The sequence below is a fragment of the Mustelus asterias genome, chromosome 11, assembly GCF_964213995.1.
Source record: "Mustelus asterias chromosome 11, sMusAst1.hap1.1, whole genome shotgun sequence".
NCBI classification, from domain to species: Eukaryota; Metazoa; Chordata; class Chondrichthyes; order Carcharhiniformes; family Triakidae; genus Mustelus; species Mustelus asterias.
In genome coordinates, this window is record NC_135811.1 from 81,055,345 (window position 1) to 81,082,712 (window position 27,368).

The 27,368-nt window shown below is 46.7% G+C and overlaps 1 protein-coding gene across 1 annotated transcript in view; it reads left to right on the forward strand.

Moving 5' to 3' along the window:
• The window catches only part of adam11 (ADAM metallopeptidase domain 11), a 168,576-nt gene that overhangs the window by 128,759 nt on the left and 12,449 nt on the right, over positions 1–27,368 (forward strand). The window contains exons 19-24 of the mRNA XM_078222950.1: positions 2,152–2,202; positions 8,986–9,049; positions 10,055–10,154; positions 13,850–13,969; positions 16,304–16,472; positions 20,390–20,507. Coding sequence (XP_078079076.1) covers positions 2,152–2,202; positions 8,986–9,049; positions 10,055–10,154; positions 13,850–13,969; positions 16,304–16,472; positions 20,390–20,507 — 622 coding nt within the window. The remainder of the gene's footprint in view (positions 1–2,151; positions 2,203–8,985; positions 9,050–10,054; positions 10,155–13,849; positions 13,970–16,303; positions 16,473–20,389; positions 20,508–27,368) is intronic.

The following is a 27,368-nucleotide window of genomic DNA, read 5'->3' on the forward strand; positions in this document are numbered from 1 at the left end:
GAGGCAGGTACAATTTTGTCTTTTAAAAAGCCTTTAGACAGTTACATGGGTAAGATGGGTATAGAGGGATATGGGCCAAATGCAGGCAATTGGGACTTAGCTTAGGGGTTTAAAAAAAGAAGGGCAGCATGGACAAGTTGGGCCAAAGGGCCTGTTTCCATGCTGTAATCCTCTATAATTCTATGACTCTATAACTTTTATCAATAACAAACAAGAAACAAAGCAGCCACTATAATGCATAACCCTTAACAAAGATATCTAGTGTGTTCCAATCAAACCAAAACCCTTGCCATAGACAAAACCCTTTAAACAGGTTCAATGCAGCAAAATCTACTGCTCACGTGATAAGGGAATTTGAGTCCTTTGGTTGAAGTCTGCAGTTCTCTGGATTCACTCCGAACAATTTGAAGACAAGGCAGCTTCCCAAAACACCAGAGAGACTCTGGTCCAACCCCCAACAACAGCAGATTTTCACCTTTCAGCTAACCAACAGAATTTTTGAAAACTATAGGGAGAGAGGGAAAATGCTTCTTTTTAGCTTGCTGTCCCTTCTGAAACTGAAAACAGACTCCTGTCACCTAACCTGCCGACAGTCTTTTCCTCCTCCCAACAATTACATCCCCTCAGGCTATGAGCATGAATAAAAAAACTCATAAAGGTGCACTAATATCACACTCTGAACAAGTTAGAAGAATTAAAACCTCTTTTAACTTCTGCGTAACTATTTAAAACACCCAGACCGCACCTGAGTCAAAAGGTTGGGAAAGACAGACCTGGAAGAAATTTGGCGCAGCTAGACGGTCGCACAATGGCAATCCAACGCTGATTGCCACTCCGAGGAAGTTACGGCTTCTCGAGCTGTTGTGGGAAATTCAGGAGAAGTAACTGTAAGCTTGACCAATAGGACAGATCCGGAGATGATTTTCAAAGGTGACAGGAGAGGGGCTCTTTGGAAAGGAAGAAGATGGAACCAAGGCAGCTGCAGGCTCTGCCATCAATGATCGGAGAGGGAAAACATATAGGGTCAGAAATAGAGAACAAAATGGACTGGGTGAGCTACTAGACTGGAGCTAGGATGGAGCAAAGTCATAGATTTGAAGATGAAGATTTGAAATTCATATTGGGAGACTTTGCGGGTCATCAGTAGATACTTGACTGCATAATGGAGCTAACTACTTTTGTTGCCTTCCAAACACACAAAAATAATTTGTGTGAAGCATTTAATTTTAAAGCAGTATTGATTGCTGACATATTCACCATCTGCACACCTGAACATTTTAAAGGTATTACTGTGTTCCCTTCATTTTCTCTCCAGTGTGAAAGCAAGTCCAGCATTTCAAATCTTTCTTTATAACTTCCTCAGGATTGTTAGTAATATCCAAGAGACTCCAGCTTACACTGAAATACTCTACAGCACTCCTGTAACCTAAATACTGCGCTTGATGTGAACAAATTCATGAGAATGATATGCATGCAAAAGGGAGATTAAAGAAACCTTATCGAGAAGTAAACTGCGGATGCTGAGAATCTGAAATCAAACGAGAAAATGCTCGAAATACTCAGCAGGCTTAGGCACCCACCCCTTTGGCAAAAACTAGTTTTTAAGTTTATTTATTAGTGTCACAAGTAGGCTTACATGAACACTGCAATGCAATTACTATGAAAACCCCCTAGTCGCCACACTCTGGTGCCTGTTTGGGTACACTGAGGGAGAATTTAGCATGGCCAATGCACCTAAACAACACGTCTTTTGGACTGTGGGAGGAAACCCACACAGAGAATGTGCAGACTCCGCACAGACAGTGACCCAAGCCGGGAATCGAACCCGGGTCCCTGGTGCTATGAGGCAGCAGTGCTAACCACTGTGCCACCACATTAAACCTATTACTTTTCTAACTTTTCCCAGTCTTGCTGAATAGTCATTGGCCTGAAGTATTAACTCTGTTTCTCTCCACAGATCTACCATAACCACCTGAGTATTTCCAGATTAAAGAACCCTGCCTATGAGTAGAGGTACCTTTCATCTACTGAACTAATATCTGTTCATTTTTCAGGTAGTGGAGGAGGAAGAATCCACAGCTCGCATAGACTGAAATCTTGATAACAATACAAAATATGATCTAATTGATTTTATGCTTCATTTTTCTTCAGTGCCCTTGGAATGTCCATAAGCTGAATGGCTACTATTGTGACAATGAGCAGGTAATGTGCATTGTCTATACATCAGTCAGACCATGGTCTCAGCTCTTTATTTTGGGTGTGGGGGGAGCTGTTTCAATTTTCTTTAGCTGAAGCCATTCGCGGTCTCCAGGTGGGGCAACCAGAGCCCTTCTGTGTTCCTCTCAAATGACTATTCTTCATGTTCAGGTTCCTCCCTTTGTGTTCAAAAGAAACATGTTTCCTCAAAGATGTTAACATGTTTTCTCAAAGATAGGGTAGAGGGACTAGCAGGGTTAATATGTGGGGTTACGGGGATAGGGCTAGTGTGGGATTGTTGTTGGTGCAGGCTTGATGGGCCGAATGGCCTCCTCCTACATTGTAGGGATTCTGTGATGTAGTTTGGGTCCTTGGTTGTACCCTTCCTGCGCTGCTTGCACAGATTTTCTGCCCTCTTCGGAGGGCATTGGATCTTTGTTGAACACAATTCCATCAGCGCCAGTCATTCCAAGTGCCCCACACAGATGGACGTTTTTACGTGCGGGCCTAATTAGTGAGTGCTGACAGGCTATTTGACTGTAGGAGCTGTTACGTGTAATGCTTACGGTTAAAAAAAAAACTCCTTTAAACAAGACTTTGGGTGAATTTTATGCCACCCCACCTCCCCCGCCAATGTATGTGAAGGTGAGGAGGGGGGACATGTTAAATAGAGGGAGGCCAACCTACTGTCTTACCTTCCCTTTCCTGATCTGGTCTCTATATTGCAGTGAGTGTGTAAGCAGTCAGGCAACCCACCCACCTTCAGGCTTATTGAGACCCTGACGTGGCCAGTTAATAGCCACTGAGGACCTTGTTTCCCCCCGCCACACTAATACATGCAACTGGGGAAGGAGGAAGAAAGGTGGCTTTGATAGGGTGGGCTGCTCTCAGGTAGAGGTGGGGAGAAGAAGGTGGGTGTCCATTAGAGGCAACCCCCCCCCCCCGCCCACCTCCCATGATAGTAGGCCCTCCATGTTTTATTCATCTTCAAACACACCAATCTCAAGATCTGATAAATGAGACATCATAACTGAGCCCATAATGCAACGTGACACTCAGTGGAGTCACCATAATATAATCCCTGATTTGCCACAGCGTGGCCTCTCCCAGGGAAGTGTACTATCGCTCACTGCCTGCAGGAATCTGGAGGGGGCACTTGTGACCAGGTAGACCTCCCGCCTCACCATCCCACCACCCCTCAGAAAATGGTCTGAGGGTGAGATAGTGACAGGAAACTGGTTAGCATTGCTATTTTTAGTGCCCATCTCCCTCCATGCACGCATATTGAGGCCATGGTATCTTTAAATTACAGGTGCCAAGTGACTATATGATAGAATAGTACCAGCCAAGACTCTTCAATTAGTTCCTGTTGATGTTCATTTTGAATGGATGATTTTAAGAAAAATATATTTCGAGCAGTTTGATCCAAATGATATTTAGGCAGTTACGCAACATTCAGTTGGTGTCATCATCATGTGACACGCTCATTGATTGTAATTGGTGCCCACTCTGGTGCCGGGAGCCAATTACATGCGAGCATACGAATTAGGAGCAGGAGCAGACACTCGGCCCCTCGAGTTTGTTCTGCATTCAATAAGATCATGGTGTGGTGAACCATCGTTGGTTCACCACTGGGGTTGTTATTGTGTTACTGTTGGGCTAGGGTGTTGTTGTTATGGGGGTTGTACTATGTTGTTGGGATAGGGTGTTTACCTGTCCTAAGTGTTATCATGGCACACTCCAGTGGGGTCCCGCCTCCGGTGGCAGGGTATAAGACCCCCTGCTCCGGCAGGACCCCTTCAGTCTGAACGGGTGAATTTGTGTTAGTAGTTTCATTGTTAATGTATTAAAGCCTTCAGTACTAAAGCCTTGTTTCCGGGTGCTCATTGAGGTGCATCAATTTAATACATTAACTGAGAATATGGAGCAGATCCTAAAACCGGATCGTCTGACACTGGACCCACGTGCGGTCGGTGCAGCTAACACGTTCGAACATTGGTGGAAGTGCTTCGAGGACTACCTGGCAGCCTCGGTAGCTATCACTACGGACAGTGATAGACTCCAGGTCCTCCATGCAAGGGTAAGCGACACGATTTACCTAGCCATTCGTGCAGCTTCCACTTACCAGGGTGCCGTCGAGCTCCTAAAGAATAGGTACATTACGCCACCCAACGAGATTCACGCTCGTTATCTCCTCGCTACACGACGTCGGCAGTCGGGCGAGACCATAGAAGACTACGCCAATGAACTCCTGCAGCTTGCCAGGGCTTGTGACTGTAAGGACGTCTCCGCCGAGCAGTACATGCACGACCTCGCCCGAGACGCGTTCGTAGCAGGGGTAGGGTCCTCGTATATCAGACTTAAATTACTAGAAAAGGGGAAACTCAACTTGACCCAGGCAATGGGGATGGCCGTGAGGTTGGAGGCGGCGTCGAAGAGCTTGGCGCTGTACCCCGAGGACCACGTGCAGTCAACGTGGTTGGAGCAAGCTCTGCTCCCTCCTCGCCCCGCGAACCCGCGCTCCCAGATCGATTCGACGACGGCGGCAGCTCCAGGGGGCCAGCGATGCTATTTTTGCGGTGGGGCTAAGCATCCACGGCAGCAGTGTCCGGCAAGAACGGCAATCTGCAGTCAGTGCGGTAAAAAAGGCCACTACAGCAAAGTCTGCAGGTCCAAACCTAAAAACGGCAGTGCAGCTTGTAACCCTCCAGAACGGAGACCATCTCCTTCGGCGCTGCAGTACTCACGAGGTCCGACCACGTGCGACCTCAGGACGGCGCCATCGTGGCAAACAGAGGAGGAGGAAGACCACCAGGAGTCGCTGCGCTTGGCGCCCTCGCCCATGTGCGATTCATGGGGGCGGCCATCATGGTCCACGACGACTAGGAGCGACCAGCAGGGGTCCTCAGCATCCACATCGGCAGCATGCAGTGACGCCCAGGGGCCAACGGTGGCGTCGATCTCTCTGGATCAGACCAGGCATTTCAGACTGGAACATTCTATGATGGAGGTAAAGGTTAGTGGCAGAACTGTAAATTGTCTGTTTGACAGTGGGAGCACCGAAAGTTTCATACACCCTGAAACTGCTAAAAGGTGTGGACTCCGGGTTCTCCCTGCCAAGCAGACCATTTCCATGGCATCACAGTCCCGGTCTGTACCGATCCAAGGACGATGTATGGTAACTCTTGAGGTACAGGGCACAGTCTACGAGCAATACAGGCTCCTTGTGTTACCTCACCTTTGCGCGCCAATTCTCCTCGGACTAAATTTTATGGTCCACATGAAGAGTGTGATCCTACAGTACGGTGGGCCACTCCCTTCACTGGCCGTAGGGAACCAGCCGCAGCCTCCAAATTGCCCAAAACGCCCCGCGTGCAATCTATCCACCCTGAAGATCACGACACCATCCCTTTTTAAAAATCTGGTACCTGGCTGCAAGCCCATCGCTACTAAAAGTAGGCGTTACAGCGCTGAGGACCGGATCTTTATTAGATCTGAGGTTCAGCGGCTCCTCAAGGAAGGGATCATACAGGCCAGTGCTAGTCCGTGGAGAGCGCAGGTCGTGGTAGTCAAAAGCGGGAACAAACCTCGGATGGTCATCGACTATAGTCAGACCATTAATAGATACACGCAGCTGGATGCGTATCCTCTCCCGCGCATTTCTGATGTGGTCAATCAGATTGCGCAGTACCGAGTGTTTTCTACCATAGACCTTAAGTCCGCCTACCATCAACTCCCCATCCGCCCAGAGGACCGACAATATACGGCCTTTGAGGCGGATGGTCGTCTATACCAATTCCTCAGGGTTCCATTTGGTGTCACCAATGGGGTCTCGGTCTTCCAGCGTGCTATGGACCGAATGGTGGACCAGAACGGGTTGCGGGCTACCTTCCCGTACCTGGATAACGTCACCATCTGCGGCCATGACCAGCAGGACCATGACACGAATCTCCAACACTTTCTGCGCACTGCATCTCGCCTGAATCTGACCTATAACAGGGAGAAGTGCGTATTCCGTACGCGTAAGTTAGCCATCCTCGGATACGTGGTGGAAAACGGGGTCATTGGCCCTGATCCAGACCGTATGCGACCACTCACTGAACTTCCCTTGCCCGCTAGCACGAAAGCACTCAGGAGATGCCTCGGGTTCTTTTCGTACTATGCACAGTGGGTCCCCAACTATGCGGACAAAGCTCGTCCGCTCATTAAGTCCACGACCTTCCCACTTACGCCGGAGGCCCAATTGGCCTTCAAGGTTTTGAAAAGCGACATTTCGAAAGCCACGATGCACGCGGTGGATGAATCCATCCCCTTCCAGGTGGAGAGTGATGCATCTGATTTCGCCCTAGCCGCCACACTAAACCAGGCAGGCAGGCCCGTCGCGTTTTTTTCCCGCACCCTTCAAGGCCCCGAAATTCGGCACTCAGCGGTGGAGAAGGAGGCTCAGGCCATTGTGGAGGCAGTCAGACACTGGCGCCATTACCTGGCAGGTAAGCGGTTCACCCTGATCACGGATCAACGATCCGTGGCGTTTATGTTTAGTAACACGCAGAGGGGCAAGATCAAGAACGATAAGATCTTGCGGTGGAGAATTGAGCTCTCCACCTATAATTACGATATTATGTATCGTCCAGGGAAGCTCAATGAGCCCTCGGATGCCCTCTCGCGCGGAACATGCGCCATCATGCAGGAGGACCGCTTGAAGGCTCTCCACAATGATCTGTGCCATCCTGGAGTCACCAGACTCTACCACTTCATAAAAGCCCGCAACCTACCCTACTCGGTGGAGGAGGTCAGGTCAGTTACTAGAAGTTGTCGGATTTGCGCAGAATGCAAACCACACTTTTATCGACCAGACCGGGCACATTTGGTCAAGGCCACTCGCCCTTTTGAGAGGCTGAGTGTGGATTTTAAGGGCCCCCTTCCCTCAACGGATCGGAATGTCTATTTTCTTAACATAATAGACGAATTTTCCCGGTTTCCGTTTGTTTTCCCCTGTGCGGACACGTCGACTGCCACCGTCATCAAGGCATTCAGTGAGCTTTTTACCCTGTTCGGGTACCCCTGCTATATTCATAGCGACAGGGGCTCGTCGTTCATGAGCAACGACTTGAGGCAATTCCTGCTCTCATTCGGGATTGCCTCTAGTAGAACCACGAGCTACAACCCTAGGGGTAACGGACAGGTGGAAAGGGAGAATGCTACAGTCTGGAAGGCTGTCCTACTGGCACTGAAATCCAAGGGCCTTCCAGTCTCCCGGTGGCAGGAGGTCCTTCCAAATGCGCTCCATTCTATCCGCTCCCTCCTGTGTACGGCAACCAATGCTACTCCCCACGAGAGGATGTTCTCATTCCCTCGGAAGTCGTCCTCGGGGACCTCATTGCCAGCCTGGTTGACGTACCCAGGACCCGTCCTTCTGCGGCGCCATGTGAGGGCTCGCAAGTCCGACCCCTTGGTCGAACCGGTCCAACTCCTCCACGCCAACCCTCAGTATGCCTATGTGGCATATCCTGACGGGCGAGAGGACACTGTCTCCATTAGAGACCTGGCGCCCGCAGGGGACGTAGCAACTCCTGTCGCTCCTATTCCCCCAGTCACAGATCCACTACTCCTCATTACTTCCCCAGACGTGGCGCGGTCAGCACCGGGACCAGTGCATAACACTTTTACTCCCATGTACAGCTTGCCTGAGACTCGGAGATCGGCGCCACCATCATCACCACCACCACCACCACCAAACGTTCCAGGATCCCCTGCACCATCGCCTCATCAGGGCCGGCCGGCCCGGGAGTCTTTGAGGGGACAGCCAGATGTTGCTTTGAGAGAGCCACCGCAAGCACCTGCTCCGGTTTCGCAACCGGTGTTGAGAAGATCGCAGCGTCGGTGTGGTCCTCCAGACCGTCTGGACTTGTGAATCCTGTTATTTTTTTTTGTCATTGTCTGTTTTCATCCACCCCGCCACCTTTGGTTCCTAAAGGAGGGGTGAATGTGGTGAACCATCGTTGGTTCACCACTGGGGTTGTTATTGTGTTACTGTTGGGCTAGGGTGTTGTTGTTATGGGGGTTGTACTATGTTGTTGGGATAGGGTGTTTACCTGTCCTAAGTGTTATCATGGCACACTCCAGTGGGGTCCCGCCTCCGGTGGCAGGGTATAAGACCCCCTGCTCCGGCAGGACCCCTTCAGTCTGAACGGGTGAATTTGTGTTAGTAGTTTCATTGTTAATGTATTAAAGCCTTCAGTACTAAAGCCTTGTTTCCGGGTGCTCATTGAGGTGCATCACATGGCTGATCTGATTGTAACTACAACCCCACATTCCTGCCTACCCCCCCGATAACCTTTCACCATTAATTGCAAAACGCCTGAGCCATAAACTGAAATCCAGTTACTGCCATGCATCTGCCTGGCGCTGAGTTTACAAAGAACTGGAGCCTTTCTGATTGGCAGGCAGCCTGATCTGAATGGTCATCTCTGAGATTCCATCTGGCCTCACTCGCACAAACTCCTGTAGGAAGATTCCATCTGGCCTCACTCGCTCTAACTCCTGTAGGTAGCAGCAACACAGAGGCTCCCTGCCATCACAGGAAAGCTAAAGTATTTGGATTCTACAGGACTGTAAAGTAGAAATGAAGATTGGAGATCCTTAACTTATTTTGATTATTGATTGGCTGGGCAGGCGCTGTTGTATATCTAAATGATTTCTCCTAGTCTTGTTTCCTCCTTCAGTAGCTAAAGCTATCCTACATCTCTGCTTTATGGTGTTTTCAGAGTTTAGTGTTTCTATTTTCAGGGTCGTTGCTATGGTGGAAGATGCCAAACCAGAGACGGACAGTGCAATTACATCTGGGGTCGAGGTAAGGGAGCTTGCTTACTTTGAATGGATTGTAGGGTGGGACCCAATCAGTGACTAATGGGATCTCCATTCGTTATTGAACACAGTGGGTGGGATTTTCCACCCCCCTGCCCCCCTCCCCACCCACAGCGTGTAGAGCCAACCCACCATTGGATTTTCTGGTCCCGCCGCTGTCAATGGGTTTTCTCATTGTTCGTACCCTCCACCCCTGGGGAACCTGTGGCAGGAGGTCGAGGTCACCAGGATCTGCCGGCGGAAATGGTTGGACAATTTGGGCCAGTAAAGTAAATGGATTTAATGGGCGGGATTTTCCAGCTGCGCTGGCCCCAAAATCGGGAAATTCCGCCCGAGGTCAATGGGCCTTTGGATGGTCCGCGCCCCTGCTCGCTACGATCCCCGTGACGGGCAGGACAGGAAAATTCTCCCAATATGTGGGAGAAAATGGATCATTAATAATTAATGTCATAACAGAAATATTAGGAATATTAATTTTTAACAGCCACCCTTGAAGCAAGTTTTGATTTTTATTGTTCAGAATCTTTGAGTTTTTGTAAACAATCAGAAAAGCATCACCTAAAGTGGAGAAAGTAGGAGGAATTTGCATTTCAACGATCAGGGAATCACCTCTCTTGCCGTGTGACATTTTCTCCAACCAAACCCCTCATTCCGGGGCTAGGTCAGGGACATGTTTGTAATTGACGTGAATTAGGCCATGGCTCCCTGACATCAGCATCGTGCTTCCCATCAGAGGGCAGAGCATGATGTCACTTGCAAGCCCTCCGAGGGAAGGATTTCTAGGTAAAGGGATCAGCTGAGGATAGAATGGCTGAACTGTGCACTGATTCTGAGGCTTCAGCCACCAGAGGGACAGAAAGGAGAGTTGGGAAGGCTCCCCGATTCCTAACTATATTGCAAAGCCTAGCCTAGCAGTGTAAAGTATGAGCGCACTAGAGCTTTGAAGTCGAAAATAGAAAACTCCCTGAAAGCGAACTGTTTGCTTCTCAAGATTCTGCAGATCGATTCTGTTATGAAAAGCTGAATATTGAAGGAACTGAAAAAGGAAACTGCGGCAAAGATGGCCAAAACTGGCTTCAGTGCAGCAAACAGTAAGTAGCTGTTATTCAGCCAATCTCAGTGACGTGCAAGGCCCTTTTACGAGTTGTCCTTGCTTTAGTTTTCTTCCGTTTGTATTTTCGTTTCTCTTCTACGTAGTTGTGTTTGTGCATTCCGAACATGAGAAAGTTAACAAATCTAGCCAATCTCACCCCCACTTCCAATCCTTTGGCCCATTCCACCCAAACATGATTCACCTCCAGCTCCTGGGAATAGCAATAAAAAGGCTTCTATAGCCAACAGAGAATCGTCTGTCAAAGACATCAGTACCAACCACTCATGCATGACCAACCAAACTCTATGGGGGTCCCAGAACCATTAATTTTCAACCAGCATCATTAAATCTGTTGTCTTGTTTTTGCTGTGAGGGTCTCTTTTTTTTTTCCCAGAAGCCCTTCGTGAGGGACCGTAAGGGATTGGTTTTCAAGCTTTCCTTTGGAATCTTGCTCCACAGGTTAATTGTCCACAGGAAAATTGTAATAAATCTTTGGAGGCAGAAGTCCCTTCACCAAAATCCCTTTATTTACAATTCCAACAGCAGTACATAGAGTGCAACAGCAGTACACAGAGTGCTATCAGTCAGCAGTCTACCTTCGGGAGCGCCAGAGGAGCTGACACACCCGGTTAAATACAAGAATAAGACTCCCTGATTGGCCCATCAATTGACTCCTTAATCAGGGACATCTTTTGTTAACAGCATGGAGAGATGACAGAACAGGGAATGTCAGAGCTGCAGCTCCTCCTCTTTGAAACACATCAATGAAGCAGCAATTAGTTCGCTACTAACCTCATCCAAAACCCAACTCTGGTGGAACTCGAACCCACAACCTTTGGCTCACTTGCCATTATTTAGAAGTCCAATGTGCTATATATTGCGCCACAGAGCCGTATGACTCCTTAATCAGGGAGTTCATATTCCAATAGACCAACCTCAATGGCCTGATTGAAATCATTACACTAATGTAAAACTTCCAATATTTGACCTTATCTCCTGAGTCCTCAGCTTACATGGGCGCGCCCTTGATCTACCCGTCTCCATCGCCACTGAGGCAGTCTTTCTGAGTGCATGTTCATTTGAAAATGATGTGCTGCACCCCAAGGAGAATATCCGGCTCACTGTCTACTTCCCTGTTATCCATGAATCACCATAGAATCCCTACAGTACAGAAAGAGGCCATTCGGCCCATCGAGTCGGCACCGACCACAATCCCACCCAGGCCCTACCCCCATATCCCTACATATTTATCCACTAATCCCTCTAGCCTACACATCTCAGGACACTAAGGGCAATTTTAGCATGGCCAATCAACCTAACCCGCACATCTTTGAACTGTGGGAGGAAACCGGAGCACCCGGAGGAAACCCACGCAGACACGAGGAGAATGTGCAAACTCCACACAGTGACCCAAGCCGGGAATCGAACCCAGGTCCCTGGAGCTGTGAAGCAGCAGTGCTAACCACTGTGCTACCGTGCCACCCAATAATCCCTCCAATGATCTGAAAAACATGGATCAGATTACATCCGAATCAGTCTCTGAAGGTTCCAATTATTATGAGCCTACGCCAACTGACCAGAGTGCTTCCTTTTTCAGTTTCCCCCTTCTCTCCTGAAGACACCCAGCAGTACCTGGCACAAGTATTCATTCTTAGAATTCAAATTTAGCCATGTACCATGGTGGGATTCGAACCAGAGACCCAGAGCATGGCACTAGGTTTGTGGTTTACCAGTTCGGTAACCTATACCTCTGGGCCACAGGGGGAACTGTGCAAATATATGATCTAAATCATGCTGGCAAGTTAATGAGGCACGTCATTACTAATGCACATACTAGCCAGTATGTTTGGGCAAAGAAGAGATATAAATTGTGAATCATCAGAACATGCTGGCCAATTTGGAACTACTCAGCTGTCTGCAGTGCACAATTGGTGGCTCATCTGTTATCTTTAAGAAACAGCTGGATTTGAACATTGAGCTTACTGCCAATTGGTAGTAAAAACACGAGTACCCTTTTAATGACATGCTAATTGTTAATACAGTGGTAATAAGCCTCTTTGACCCAGAAAGGGGACAACTTAATCTCAAATCCCAAACCCGCATGCTAGCTATTGGAGATTTTAAAATGCCACATTAGATTTTTTGCTAGCAGTTTTTCCTTTCTGTATTTTTTCTCTCTCTCAATCCAATCTTTTGTGCCTTCTCTTTATTTCTCTTTCTGGTTTGAGTGTGATTCGCCCAACTTCTCGATTGTTTCTCACCACCTTTCTCAAGTCTTAAATGCCATTGATTAAGGAAGAATGCAGCTAGGCTTGTCCCCCGCTGAGGCCCCAGATTGCCTGTTGCTTTCTGCCATCTTGCCATGCCGTTAACTGCTCACACCTTCAAGACAAAGCCGTTGAGCTGCAAATTGCAGGAAAAAGTCTAACTAATGCGCACGCTGTGAGATCTCTCACTGGCAAGATTTAGTAAGAAGTCTCACAACACCAGGTTAAAGTCCAACAGGTTTATTTGGAATCACGAGCTTTTGGAGCGCTGCTCCTTCATCAGGTGAGTGGAGAGGTTGGTTTACAAACACGGCATGTATAGGCAAAGACACAATTGCAAGAAACAGCTGGATTTGAACATTGAGCTTACTGCCTGTTGTTAGAGTGGGTACTTAAAAGCACGAGTACCCTATTAATGACAAGATAATTGTTAATGCAGTGATAATAAGCCTTTCTGACCCAGAAAAGGGACAACATAATCTCTTAAATCCCAAACCCGCATGCTAGCTGTTGGAGATTTGAAAATGCCAAATACAATTGTGTCTTTGCCTATGTATGCCATGTTTGTGAACTGGTCTCTCCACTCACCTGATGAAGGCGCAGTGCTCCAAAAGCTCGTGATTTCAAATAAACCCCGTTGGACTTTAACCTGATGTTGTGAGACTTCTTACTGTGCCCACCCCAGTCCAACGCCGGCATCTCCACATCATGGCAAGATTTGAAACAGTGAACGTCAGGGCTTTGACTATGAAAAGCCTGACAATCGAATTCAACATCTTTCCATCAAGGGTTTCATGTCACAGAATCCCTACGGTGCAGAAGGAGGCCATTCAGCCCATCAAGCCTGCACCGACAACAATCCCACCCAGGCCCTATCCCTGTAACCTCACGTATTTACCCTGCTCATACCCCTGAGACTGAGGGGCAATTTAGCACAGCCAATCAACCTAACCCGCACATCTTTGGACTGCGGGAGGAAACCAGATCACCCGGAGGGGAGACACGGGGAGAATGTGCAAACTCCACACAGATGATGACCGGAATCGAACCCGGGTTCCTGACGCTGAGGCAGCAGTGCTAACCACTGGGCCACCGTGTTGCCCATGGATCAATGTCCATTGATCAAAACCATCTTGTTCAAAGTTACAGAATTTGTTCTGGGCTGTTACTCAGGCCCCCTATGCTGCAGTCAGTTTTTTTTTAATTTTGCTTTTACATTTCAAAACTAATTGTTTAAACTGAGTACCATTTTGCTGATATTGGGATGTTTTCCGTTGTTGTGAGATTCTATTGTGTACTTGTCTCTCTGCAGTGTGTTAGGATAACACGCATGTGTATGAGTTGCCAGTGGCTGAAAGCATTGCCTTCAATGTTAATGTGGTTTATTTTCAATTGTTGGTAACGGAATTCTTCCTGTTTTATGTAGGGATGTTCTTTGTGGTTATCTTTTTTGTTCCAATATCACTCAGCCTCCAAGACGTGGGGACCTGAATGGAGACATTACCAGCATGGTATTATACCATCAGAACAAGTACATGGATTGCAGGTAACAATCCAATTCTGCGGACTTCAGCAACAAGTGCATTGATTCAGTGATCACGCTGAATGTGAAACTAAATTATTTTAAGATACAGTAACTGAGCAAGGTACGCGATGTTTGATTTTCATGACCTAAAATAAGCCGTGGTATATTTCGAGAAGCAATTCTCAAAGAATGTTACAGCACCTTTATTACTGGTGTGCTTCAGTAGACACAGTAAGAAGTTTAACAACACCAGGTTAAAGTCCAACAGGTTTATTTGGTAGCAAAAGCCACACAAGCTTTCGAAGCTCTAAGCCCCTTCTTCAGGTGAGTGGGAATTCTGTTCACAAACAGAGTTTATAACAGAATTTGTGAACAGAATTCCCACTCACCTGAAGAAGGGGCTTAGAGCTTCGAAAGCTTGTGTGGCTTTTGCTACCAAATAAACCTGTTGGACTTTAACCTGGTGTTGTTAAACTTCTTACTGTGTTTACCCCAGTCCAACACCGGCATCTCCACATCGTGCTTCAGTAGGACAGCTATACAGCCTATGATATTATTATAGACTGTGAACCCGCACTGTGGCACATAGAAAACTTGCAAAGAGTTCTGTTTGCAGGTTGTTTAGAATAAAACCTCCTTTAAGGAGAGGAAAATATCACCTAAAGAGAATTTACGTTAGATTGCCTGTATTAAGATCAGATGAAAAACTTTGGAAAGAAATAACAAATTAGTTATCTTGTAGCACATTCAAACTAAATCAATATTCTGGTTAAAAAGCTGCCTTGTTCTACATGGAGGCTTTTCAGTTATAATGAGACCAAGATTATTTTGTGTTTTTCTAATTAGTGTAACTGTTTGAAGCTTGCTTCTGGATTCATGGAGCATCTGTTTAATATTGTTTAAGTTTAGGTGTGACTCTCACAATGGCTTAGCTGACTGGACATTGAGAAACTACATCATGCATTAGGAAGTTCTTGGTTTTCGTGCCTCACTTTTGCTCAGTTAACTGCATCCAATTGGGGCAATGGATTTGATGCTCCAATAGTCTCATTGGCCCTGGGTTCAAAAGGGAATAATTTATTTTTGTTCGTCCATGGGATCTGAGTGCCAGCAGCAAGGCCAGCATACATTGCCCATCTTTGATTGCCCTTATTGAAGATGAACTGTCTTCTTGAGCCACTACAGTGTGTACTGTATGTGCACCTACAGTGCTGTTAGGGAGGGAGTTCCAGGATTTTGATCTAACAGCGATGAAGGAACAATAATAAAGTCAGGATAATGTGTGACTTGCAGGGGAAGCTGTAGGTGGTGGTGTTTCCATGTACCTGCTGTCCTTGTCCCCTTAATTGAATCATAGAACTATACAGTGCAGAAGGAGGCTATTCGGCCCATCGAGTCTGCACTGACCACAGTCCCACCCAGGCCCTATCCCCACAACCCCATGTATTTACCCTAATTAGTCCCCCTGACACTAAGGGGCAATTTAGAATCATAGAAACCCTACAGTGCAGAAAGAGGCCATTTGGCCCATCGAATCTGCACCGACCACAATCCCACCCAGGCCCTACCCCCTTATCCCTACATATTTACCCGCTAATCTTCTAACCTACGCATCTCAGGACACTAAGGGACAATTTTAGCATGGCCAATTAACCTAACCCGCACATCTTTGGACTGTGGGAGGAAACCAGAGCACCCGGAGGAAACCCACGCAGACACGGGGAGAATGTGCAAACTCCACACAGGCAGTGACCCAAGCCGGGAATCGAACCCGGATCCCTGGCGCTGTGAGCCAGCAGTGCTAACCACTGTGCCAAAGTGCTGGAGGTTACAGATTTGGAAGATGCTGTCATAGGAGCATTGATGAGTTGCTGCAGTACTACTCATAGATGATGCACACTACTGCTACTGTGCTTTGGTGATGGAGGGATTGAATATTTGAAGTGATCTATGGCGTGCCAATGCAGTAAGCTCCTTCATCTTGGGTAGTGTCGAGCTCCTTCAGTGTTGTTGGAGCTACAGTCCAAGTGGAGAGTATTCCATCACCTTCCTGACTTGTGCCTTGTAGATGGTGAACAGGCTATGGGAAGTCAGCAGTGGATGAACAAGTTCCTAATTCTGATCACTCTCCATCGGTCCCTGCGTGAAATGCAGATGTGGATTGCAGTGGGCTTAGCAATGATGCTTTATGTGGTTGAATAGCCTGCCAACATGCAGTGCCTGAAATCATGCATGGAAAGTTGAACATTTTATGAGGAGGTTATCTTGCCCTGCATTTTAGGTATTGCAATCAGAACTGTACTGTTGATTAAAGTCAGCATTGACGGGGTTAAAGTGCAATTGTGATGTTCTCAGGGGGGGCCATGTTGTGCTGGATGACGGTACCAGTCTTGGTTACGTAGAAGACGGCACTTCCTGTGGACCCAACATGATGTGTCTCGATCGCAAATGCCTACCAATACAAGCCTTCAACCTGAGTTCCTGCCCACAAAGTACAAGTGGAGAAGTCTGCTTTAACCATGGGGTGAGTTTGTTGGAATATCAGGCAATGCGGAATGTGTATGCTCTGCCAAAATGTTGCATGTTTGTAGAGTATGAAAACTTCTGCAAGTCACAAGTAGACAATACCCGGAGATGTGCACAAATTGGCCAACATATTCAACTTAAATTGTGGAGGCAGAGCTGCCTTCAAAGGAGAAAATATTGTACTGATGGCTCATATTACACGAACATACAAAACTAACCAACAGGAATGATGGCTGGAACACCACAGCTATACCTGGCTCTTGTCTGGACCCAGACAAAGTCATCAATTTTGCTTCCAATCTCCACCCAGCTCTCACCTTCACATGGTGCATCACCGACACTTCCCTTCTCTGTCTCAATTTCTGGTGATAGATTGACAACCAATAGTCATTACAAACCCACTGACTCCCACAGCTACCTCAAATCCAGCTCCTCACACCCCGTTCCCTGTAAGGATGCCATTCCATTCTCCCAGTATCTCCACCTCCGTCATATCTGTTCTGATGATGTTGCCTTTGAAAACCGTGCTTCGTTCATGTCTGCCTTTGTCCTCAACTAAGGGTACCCCCCCCCCCCCGCCACTGTGGTTGACAGGACACTCAACCATGTCTGACCTATCTCCTGCATCTCTGCCCTCACCTCTTCCCCTCCCTGCCAAAACCAGGATCGGGTCCCTCTTATCCTCACTTTTCACCCCACCGGCCTCGCAATCAAAGGCTCATCCTCAGCCATTTCCGCCAACTCCAGCATGATGCCATCCTGAAATGCATCTTCCCCTCACACTCCTCCCAATCAGCATTCAGCAGAGACCACTCCCTCCGTGACATCCTGGTCCATTCCTCCATCATCCCCTTCCCACAGCACCTTCCCATGCAGTCAGAGAAGGTACAACCCCTACCCCTTTACCTCCTCTCTCCTCACTGTCCAAGGCCCAAAACACTCCATTCAGGGGAAACAGCATTTCACTTGTACCTCATTCAATTTGGTCGATTGTATTCACTGCTCCCAGTACTGTCTCCACTATATTGGGAAGACTAAACGCAGACTGCGTAACCAATTTGCGGAACACCTTCACCCAGTCCGCAAGTATGACCCTAACCTTCCTGTCACTTGCTATTTCAATTGACCATCTTGCCATCATCCTACGCCTCCTGCAATGCTCCAGTGAAGTCCAACTACAAGGCAAAGTGGAGGAAAAACATTGCATCTTCTATTTAGGCATTTTACAGCCTTCTGTTCTCAACATTGAGTTCAGCAACTTTAGGCTGTGAACCTGCTCCTCCAGCTTGACCCTTTATTTGGTTTGTGCCAATGCAGTCCCCCCTCCCCCACAGAGCTTTCTGTCACTTGTTCTTTAGTTTGGCTTTCACTGAGCACTGACCTTTGTTGTCCTATTAACGCATTCTGCTATCTTACCTTTATGCAGCTATCAACACCTTTAGTCTTTAATGCTACCATTAACACTCCCATTGTCTTGTTTCCGTGACATCTTTATCACTCTCTCCTTAGCTCTCAGCTATCCCTCACTTTCTAACTCTAACCCATCGCTTCTCTACTCCTCTTCAGCTCTGAAGAAGTCATACAAACATTAACTCTGTTTCTCTCTCCACTGATGCTGCCAGACCTACAGCGTTTTACTAGCATTTTCTGTTTATATTATGGACTTCCTCTCTTCTGCCTCTCTCCATCCCTGTAGCCACGTAATCTTCTCGGACAGACACCAGTAGTTTTTCATGATCTTATGCTCTCTGAATCTCAATTTGGAAATACGTGAGAAAAAAGTTAAGGTTAAAGTTTATTTATTAGTCACAAGTAGGCTTACATTAACACTGCAATGAAGTTACTGTGAAAATCCCTTAGTCCCCACACACCGGCCCCTGTTTGGGTACACTGAGGGAGAATTTAGCATGGCCAATTCACCTAACCAGCACGTCTTTCGGACTGTGGGAGGAAACCGGAGCACCCGGAGGAAACCCACGCGGACATGGGGAGAACGTGCAAACTCCACACAGACAGTGACTTAGGCCAGGAATCGAACCCGAGTCCCTGGCGCTGTGAGGCAGCAGTGCTAACCACTGTGATACCGTGTACCATATCCAGATGTTAGTGCTGTGTAATTTATTAAATAAAACTGTGCTTTATTGTCTAAGAGACTGGAACATGGCAATTCTTTCTTTATGAAGGGTAAATTTGCATCAACCCTCACTCAGTCCGCCAACCTCTGTGGGGAGAAATGTACCCATGATTTCACTCTTGAATGGGGTTGCCAGCTGTGATGAAATGTATTCTTGGAGGTTTCACCACATGACATGCCCCCACCCTCCAGCCATTAGTCAGCCAACACATCCATCCTTGTGACACACTGCCTTTTTGCACCAATTGGACAGCATAATACTCATTGGTTGATGCTTCACTGTGAGTCTTTTGTTCCCTTTTTCAATCTTGTATCTGGTGAAAAAATGTTCAAAGAGAATTACAAAAAATACAATGATTTTTCTCCAGGGTTGCACTCAGCGATCTTCCATTCCTGGCGTGTCCAATCCTGGAGGGTTGGCAACTCTACATCTTAGCTCTAATTTGAAAATGATGAACCCAAGCCTAATTCCTTCCCTTTGTAATCCATTTTAGCCACCCTCCTCGTCCTACCTGATTGCTGAAAGGGATGGATTATGAGGGAGGGGGCTTAATTCTTTTTAACTCATTCATGATAATGCGGGGGCTGGATAGGGTGGAGGCAGAGAGATTCTTTCCACTTAGTAAGGAAGTTAAAACTAGAGGACACAGCCTCAAAATAAAGGGGGGTCGGTTTAAGACAGAGTTGAGGAGGAACTTCTTCTCCCAGAGGGTGGTGAATCTCTGGAATTCTCTGCCCACTGAGGTGGTGGAGGCTACCTCGCTGAATATGTTTAAAGCGCGGATGGATGGATTCCTGATCGGTAAGGGAATTAAGGGTTATGGGGATCAGGCGGGTAAGTGGTACTGATCCACGTCAGATCAGCCATGATCTTATTGAATGGCGGGGCAGGCTCGAGGGGCTAGATGGCCTACTCCTGCTCCTATTTCTTATGTTCTTATGTTCTTATGTGGGTGTTGCTGGCTGAGTTAACATTTATTACCCATCTGTAGCTTGCTTTAAGAGTCAACCACATTGCCGTGGGTCACGTGTAAGGACGGCAGATTTCCATCCCTAAAGGGCATGAGCGAGCCCAGATGGATTTTTATGACAACAAAAACAGAAAATGCTGGAAAATCTCAGCAGGTTTGGTAGCATCTGTGGGGGAGAGAAGAGGGCCAACGTTTCGAGTCAGGATGACCCTTTGTCAGCGCTGACAGTCAACAATGGTTTCATGGTCATTATTTATTCAAATTTCACTGTCAGCCATGGTGGAATTCAAACCCAGGTCCCCAGAGCACTACCCTGGATCTGTAGCCCAGGGACAATACCGCTATGCCACTGCCTCCCCGTGGAATATCAATAGGATGAATGAAGCCTAAAGAAGGCAAAAATGGTTTGAGTTTCAATGAACATTAATTCAAATTACTCCTCAAAATAAGTCTTTAAAATGTCGGCAAAATTTTTAATATATCAATTGCTTCACAAGTGAGCTGAGAAATATAATACTCTCTTTTTAGTTTTTATTCATTCGTGGGACATGGGCGTCGCTGGCTGGCTGCAGGTTTAGGATGAAGAAAAAAACAAATTTTATTTGTACTTTTTTAATCTTGGGTTCATGGGCACCTGCACTCGATCTGTTGATTAAAAACCAACTCTGACTGATACGGAAGGTTATAAAATGATCTGTTAGTTGTTACCTTGAGATGCAATCTGCTGAGGGGAGCAAAGGTTTTTTTCTGGAATGGAATGGAACGGCCATTTTACTGAACGTTTACTATACGTTTGTATCCCACTCCCAGGTCTGCAGCAATGAAGCGAAATGTATCTGCGTCCGTGACTGGACAGGGAAGGACTGCAGCGTCTTTGACCCGTATCCTGAACCGACTCCAGCAGGAAGTACAGATGGACAGTACAAGGGTTTGTCTGCATCCCCCGTACAGTTCTCAAAGCTGATAAATATCAATCCATTGACATTAAGACAGGTTGTGGAGGAAGCAGCACGTGATTGTGGAAAGTATAACCGTCGCCTCTTCCCATTCTGAAGCCTTTTCGAACGTTGTAATGGTTGACCGACACAGTTTAGAAATAGAAAGGAACCTGGGTATAGAATCCCTACAGTGCAGAAGGAGGCCATTCAGCCCATCGAGCCTGCACCGACAAGAATCCCACCCAGGCCCTATACCCGTAACCCCACGTATTTACCTTGTTAATCCCCCTGACTCTAAGGAGCAATTTAGCATGGCCAATCAACCTAACCCGCACATCTTTGGACTGCGGGAGGAAACTGGAGCACCCACACAGACACGGGGAGAATGTGCAAACTCCGCACAGACAGTGACCCGAAGCCAGAATCGAACCCGGGTCCCTGGCGCTGGGAGGCAGCAGTGCTAACCACTGTGCCATCATGCTGCCCAATGCAATCTTTCATCTTGGGTCAAAATGCCGTTGATATAGTGCAGCAACATTAATAGACTTAAGTAAAAATATTTTGTCAAAAAGGGAACTGACGAGAAACGCAATTATCTTTGACAAAAAAGATTCATTTCTTGGTCCGCACAGATTTGGAAACTTGAAACCAACTGGCCCTGTCCTTAGTGACGTGGTTTGTTCACGTTCTAGACCCTGGACAGCTCTTCATGATTGACCAGCGATACACAAGGTGTTGCATTGATAGGCTCAGTGGGATGAAAATCTGAATAATGCTCGGCCATGGTAAACACAGCTGAGTTCAAACAAAAAGAAACCAGAGACTTCAGTTTGGTGCAGCAGTAGCTTCAAATAAGGTTTATTTATTAGTGTCATAAGTAGATTTACATTAACACTGCAATGAAGTTAATGTCAAAACCCGCAGTCACCTGTTCAGGAGAATTTAGCATGGCCAATGCACCTAGCCAGCACGTCTCTCGGATTGTGGGAGGAAACCGGAGCACCCGGAAGAAACCCACGCAGACATGGGGAGAACGTGCAGACTCCGCACAGACAGTGACCCAAGCCGGGAATCGAACCCAGGTCCGTGGCACTGAGGCAGCAGTGCTCACCACTGTGCCAAACCAACCTCTAATGTATTTGCCAATGTATCGCTCAGAGCTGCAACAGCTTCTTCCTCATTATCTTCTGCAGGAAAGAGCCAACTCAGGTGCCTATGTGTATCTGCATTCTCTGGCCCAACTTCGTAAAGATTGACAGTCCCAGGGCTCCAATGGATGGTGTTTCTTTAATGGAAGGAAACTCATTGCTTAACAAATAAACCTCAGCTGCTGTAGGCTGAAAATCCACTGGCTCTGCACTAAACTTTGGAGATTCTCCCATGAAAGACATTGAGTTGTCTAAATGCAAATTTTTCTAAAATACCCCGTAACATCCTAATGTCTCCACTCAATAAAGATGTGCATTGAACATCGAAAGGATCAACAATCTGTTACCCCTTGTAATGAAGAGGAGCAATTCTCCTGCCTTTTATTGGAAAGTTTCTGCCACCTGGACCTTGCAATTTAATATCTGCTGAATGACGGGGTATTGGCTGAGCCAGTCCAGATGTCAGCTCATATTTTAACACCAGCTCAGGTGTCAATTTTAAAATTGGTCTCGGAACCTTTAACTTGCACAGTACCTGACCAATAATCCTGATGAAGGCCATTTACTTACCGAGAAACTCTGTAAATTTGTCTCTGTTAATCATTCCAATTTCTTGTGTGGAGAGCATTTCATAAACATTCTCTTGTCCTCTTCCTCAATTTAAGTTTTTGAACTTATAGAAGCGCTTGAACTATCCAGTCTGCCTGCACTGGAAGCACTCTGCATCCCCTACTGGGCAACCTTGGCATCTGCTTTGTGTCTTTATACCAAACATAAGCATTGCAAGTTGGTGCTGTGGGGTTTCCTGCCCTTTGCCCATTTTGGCAGGCTTATGTGCGAATGGGACCACTGCTCTTGGGCCTGTCCAGTTAATGGAATCATCCAATGCCATGCCAAATACTAGCCTGATTTATCTCTGAGTTCACCTGCCTCACATATTGAACTGCTTTCTCGATCAAGGGATTCCATGGTGAACTGATATCAAGTGTTGAATATGTGTCTGACTGGTCTCAAAGTCATGATGTGGAGATGCCGGTGTTGGACTGGGGTAAGCACAGTAAGAAGTCTCACAACACCAGGTTAAAGTCCAACAGGTTTATTTGGTAGCAAATACCATAAGCTTTCAGAGCACTGCTCCTTCGTCAGATGGAGTGGTCTCTGTTCTCCAACAGGTCTCAAAGTGTGCAGCGGTCTTTTCTCCCCTGTCTCAAGAGGAGATCATTGGCAACAAGTTCTATGGCAGAGAGGAAAAAAATATAACATGGTGCTGCTGCTCCTTAGCCTGCAATCCCATTGTTACTCGATACCTGGAGAAGCTTTTCTTCCAAACGTAGAAACATAGAATTGGAGCAGGAGGAGGCCATTTGGCCCTTCGAGCCTAATCCACCATTCATCACGATAAAGGCTGATCGTCCAACTCAATAGTCTAATCCTGCTTTCTCCCCATAACCTTTGATCCCATTTGCCCCAAGTGCTATATCCAGCTGCCTCTTGAATGCATTCGATGTTTTGGCATCAACTACTTCCTGTGGTAATGAATTCCACAGGTTCACCACTCTTTGGGTGAAGAAATGTCTTCTCGCCTCCATCCTAAATGGTCTTCCCCGAACCCTCAGTCCTGGTTCTGGACACCCCCACCATCGGGAACATCCTCCCTACATCAACCCTGTTTAGTCCTGTTAGAATTTTATAAGTCTCTTTGAGATCCCCCCCTCATTCGTCTGAACCCCCAACTCTGACCTCTCTGCGAGCCCTCAAGACTTTCAAACAGGCGAGGTAGGGGTACACCAGGTGCAGACATTGTTGGCTCCTTTCCATTTTCCTCCTCCTTTGTTGGGTTTGTAGATCCTTCCTTTGACCAGGTTTTCTTGCCCATTGATGGCACCAACTCTGCTGAGTGCTGCCTGTTCCACCTGCTGCAGGGGTTACAATATGGTCCACAGCACCTATTGCCATAACTATTCTCTCAACCCATTACACGACAGGACCTTTTCCTGCACTGTATCCAAGAGCAATGATGGTCTCCTGCTTTGCTCACCCCAGATGATCTTGTATGCTACAGGGTCATTAAAGCGGCCTGATGGGTAGAAGACTGCTCTCCCCTTCTGCACCTCTTACAACAAAACGTGAAGGCCATGGTCAGAAGATCATGGGGCAGCTGGACCCATACCTTTCCCTGTGTCGTCCCTGTATGCCAGTCTATGTACGGTGGAAAGGACTGAGAGCCTTTTGTGTGCTTCCATGCTCTAACCATTTTCACCATATCATGAGTGATCACTGGTGAGGCTTGGTGGAGAAAATGGCTCTGTCCAACTGTTTGGTACCAAGTATGTTGCAGCTGTGACTCCAAAGTAGTATTGTGTTCCGGGACCACCACTAGTTTCCCGGACAGCCCTACTAGTTTCCCCCATCTTAGTTGTACTGTTATGCCTTGCGACTGTGAGGGACCTAGTCAAGGTTAACAGCGTGGGTTTGTTCTGTCAGATGGATGGTAGGAGTGCAAGTGGAAGGGATAATGAGCATGGCAGTATTCATCATTCACCCACCCACTGAGTCTTGGCAGCTAACTGTATGACTGCATAATATCTCCACCAGGTAGTGGGGCAAGATGATGCTACCTCAACGACCTGTGAATCCACACCATGCTTTCAGTGGCTCAGTAGAACGCACTTTGATTTGGCAGCAGCAATTATAATTCTCCCGCATGGAGCACCCATGATTGGCCATCCATTCCAGGATCAGAGAACAGTTGGACAATGTTTTGAGCTTGGACACCCGGCTAACAAGGCAGTGATGTCCCTGTGTACACCCCAAACAGGAGCGAGGATTGAGCCACTTGGTTAGAACTTCACTTTCATTAGTAAGCAATTCATGTAATCAAATTGGGAGAGGAAGACATGGAAAAGACTGTGGATGTGGCTGAAGACAGATTACTCTCAATGCCAAACAATGTGGCAAAGCAATTAAAAACAGCCGGTAGAATTCTGGAATATATAACAGAAGACTAGAGCACAAATGGGTAAGTTTCTGAGTTCAACACAGGGAGCCTTGCTCGCTGGCTTCACCTATCAGGGAATCATTGGCACTGATGTCCTAACCTCCAATAAGCAGCTCCTTGACCCAAGGCTTCACACTGGGAGTATATGCTCGAAGTGTCCAGAGGTCAGGCACTGGTCAGAATACACTTGAACTATTGTATTCAGTTCCAATCTCATACCAGAAAAGAAACATAAATATATTGGACAGGGTGCGGAGAAGAGATCCAAATTAGATCCCAAGTGTAAAGAGGCTGAGCCATGTGGAAATTCTAGAGAAATTTCAACTTTGCAGTCCAGGAAGTTGTTTGAGAGGAACCTCACAAACATTAAATGATATTGCCTAGGGCAACCTAGACTAAGCTTGGAGTGTAAGACCATAAAAACATATAAACTAGAAGCAGGAGTAGGCCATTTGGCCCTTCAAGCCTGCTCTGCCATTCATTTTGATCATGGTTGATCATATTCAATATCCTGATTCCCTCCTTCCCCCCCATCTCCCTTGATCCCTTTAGCCCCAAGAGCTATATCTAATTTCTTCTTGAAACCAAGACAGCGTTTTGGTCTCAACTACATTCTGTGGTAGTGAATTCTACACATTGTCCACCCTCTGAGTGAAGAAATTTCCCCTCACCTCAGTTCTAAAAGGTTCACCACTTATCCTCAAACTATGACCCCTCTAGTTCTGGACTCCCCTCACCATTGGGAACACAAGTTTCTATGAGAATTCCCTCTCACTCTTCTAAACTCCAATGAATACAATCCTAACCGACTTAGTCTCTCCTCTTATGACAGATCAGGGAATATAAATAGGAACTCTATATTGGGAGGAATATCTTTGCTCAAATGCTTTGTAGGAATTTGGCACACAAGATGGTAGAAGAGAAAATATGGGTGATAATTAAAGTAGATACTAAAATGGTGAGCTCTAATGGGCAGCAGATCATGTTTATGCATTTATACGTTCCTCATGCTTCATTTTGATAACTGGTAATGTTCTACATATAATGTATTTTTGCTATGAAGATATTCGTGTGCTTGTAGATCCCAGTATGTTATACTGTAGACCCTAACATGTTTGCTTTAATTGCGATCTAGCATTAAAGGGTTAACAGAATTCCTCCAGTATTTTACCGCACTTTGGTCTTTCCATGAGAGGAATTTAGTCACCAGGGAACACAGTTTGCACATAGAATTATTCTGAGTAACAAAAAAATAGACTTTTCTCTCATTTGTGATTGTTAGTGTTTAGAGGTGGAAACCTCAACGTGAGATGAAGCAAAGAGATAGTTTGTGGCCATATGGGGTGAGGATGGAATCAGTCAGCGTTCCTGCTGGAAGCTTTGTTTATGTGAATGTCGGGATAGTATCATAGAATCATAGCATCCCTACAGTGCAGAAAGAGGCCATTTGGCCCATCGAGCCTGCACCGACAACCATCCCACCCAGGTCCTATCCCCGTAACCCCACGTATTAACCTTACCAGTTCCCCTGACACTAAGGAGTCATTTAACATGGCCAATCCACTTAACCTGCACATCTTTGGAGTGCGGGAGGAAACCGGAGCATCCGGAGGAAACCCACGCAGACACGGGGAGAATGTCTGTGTGGTGTTTGCACAGTCACCCAAGGCTGGAATTGAACCCGGGTCCCTGGCGCTGTGAGGCAGCAGTGCTAATAATTGTGCAACCGTGCTGCCCCTACAGGGTGTTTTTGTGCCCTGGAAACCATCTCTGGGTTTAAAGGTGAATAATGGTCACTTGAGATACAGAAACACAGCCAGCACCCAGGGATCTCAAGTAGCTTCTTTGAGAGAGAGAGAGGAAAGGAGAAAAGATAAGGTTGAACAAAACTGATCGTGTCAGGAAAATAGACACTATAGTTCAAAGGGAGGCACTCCAGTGAACTATGTTGGAGGTTCAAAAGTTTCAAAATGGTTATCAATATCTTTTTATAGACAGGGTAATTGAAGTGTTGAAGAGTAGGTTGGAAAGTATGGAATCATCCTGGATAGTAATGTGAAATAAGCTACAGGAGATCGGAGGGCCGGATTCTCCGACCTCGCCAGCAGCTGGGATTCTCCAGTCCCGCTGCAGTGAATGGAGATTTGGCTGAGTGCGGCGGGGCGTGAACGGCCGGAGAATCCCAACCCCGGTCAAGTATGAAATGAATTAACTACCAATTCACTGTCATCTGATTTGGGCGCTCAGCAAGGTAAATTTCACTGCCAAAGTGTTTGGCTTTTGGAAACTGCTGAAAGGATGGTGATAATCTTTATGAATACTGTCGTCCGGTTCCAAAGGACTTGGGGACATATCCACCTTCCCTACATCTGTTGTCCAATGATGTATCATAGCTCAATGAATCTCGGAGCTATACCCAGAAATTACAATCTATGTTATCCCCACTCCCACACCCCAGTGTTAGTATTAAATAGAAAGGGTGGTGCATGAGTCAAGTCACACACTATCTAACCTTTAGGGAGAGCAGTGATGAACCGAGTGGGTCACACTTCTTTTCATATGTTCGCAGATTGTTATTTAGACATGTATCATTGAGCTTAAATATTTGTGCTTCTTTCTCCACAGTCTTCTAAAGAAAACTTTGGTGACAAAGTAGGACACGTTATTTAATGCAAACAGCTGGGCCTACAGTAAGCGATACGTGC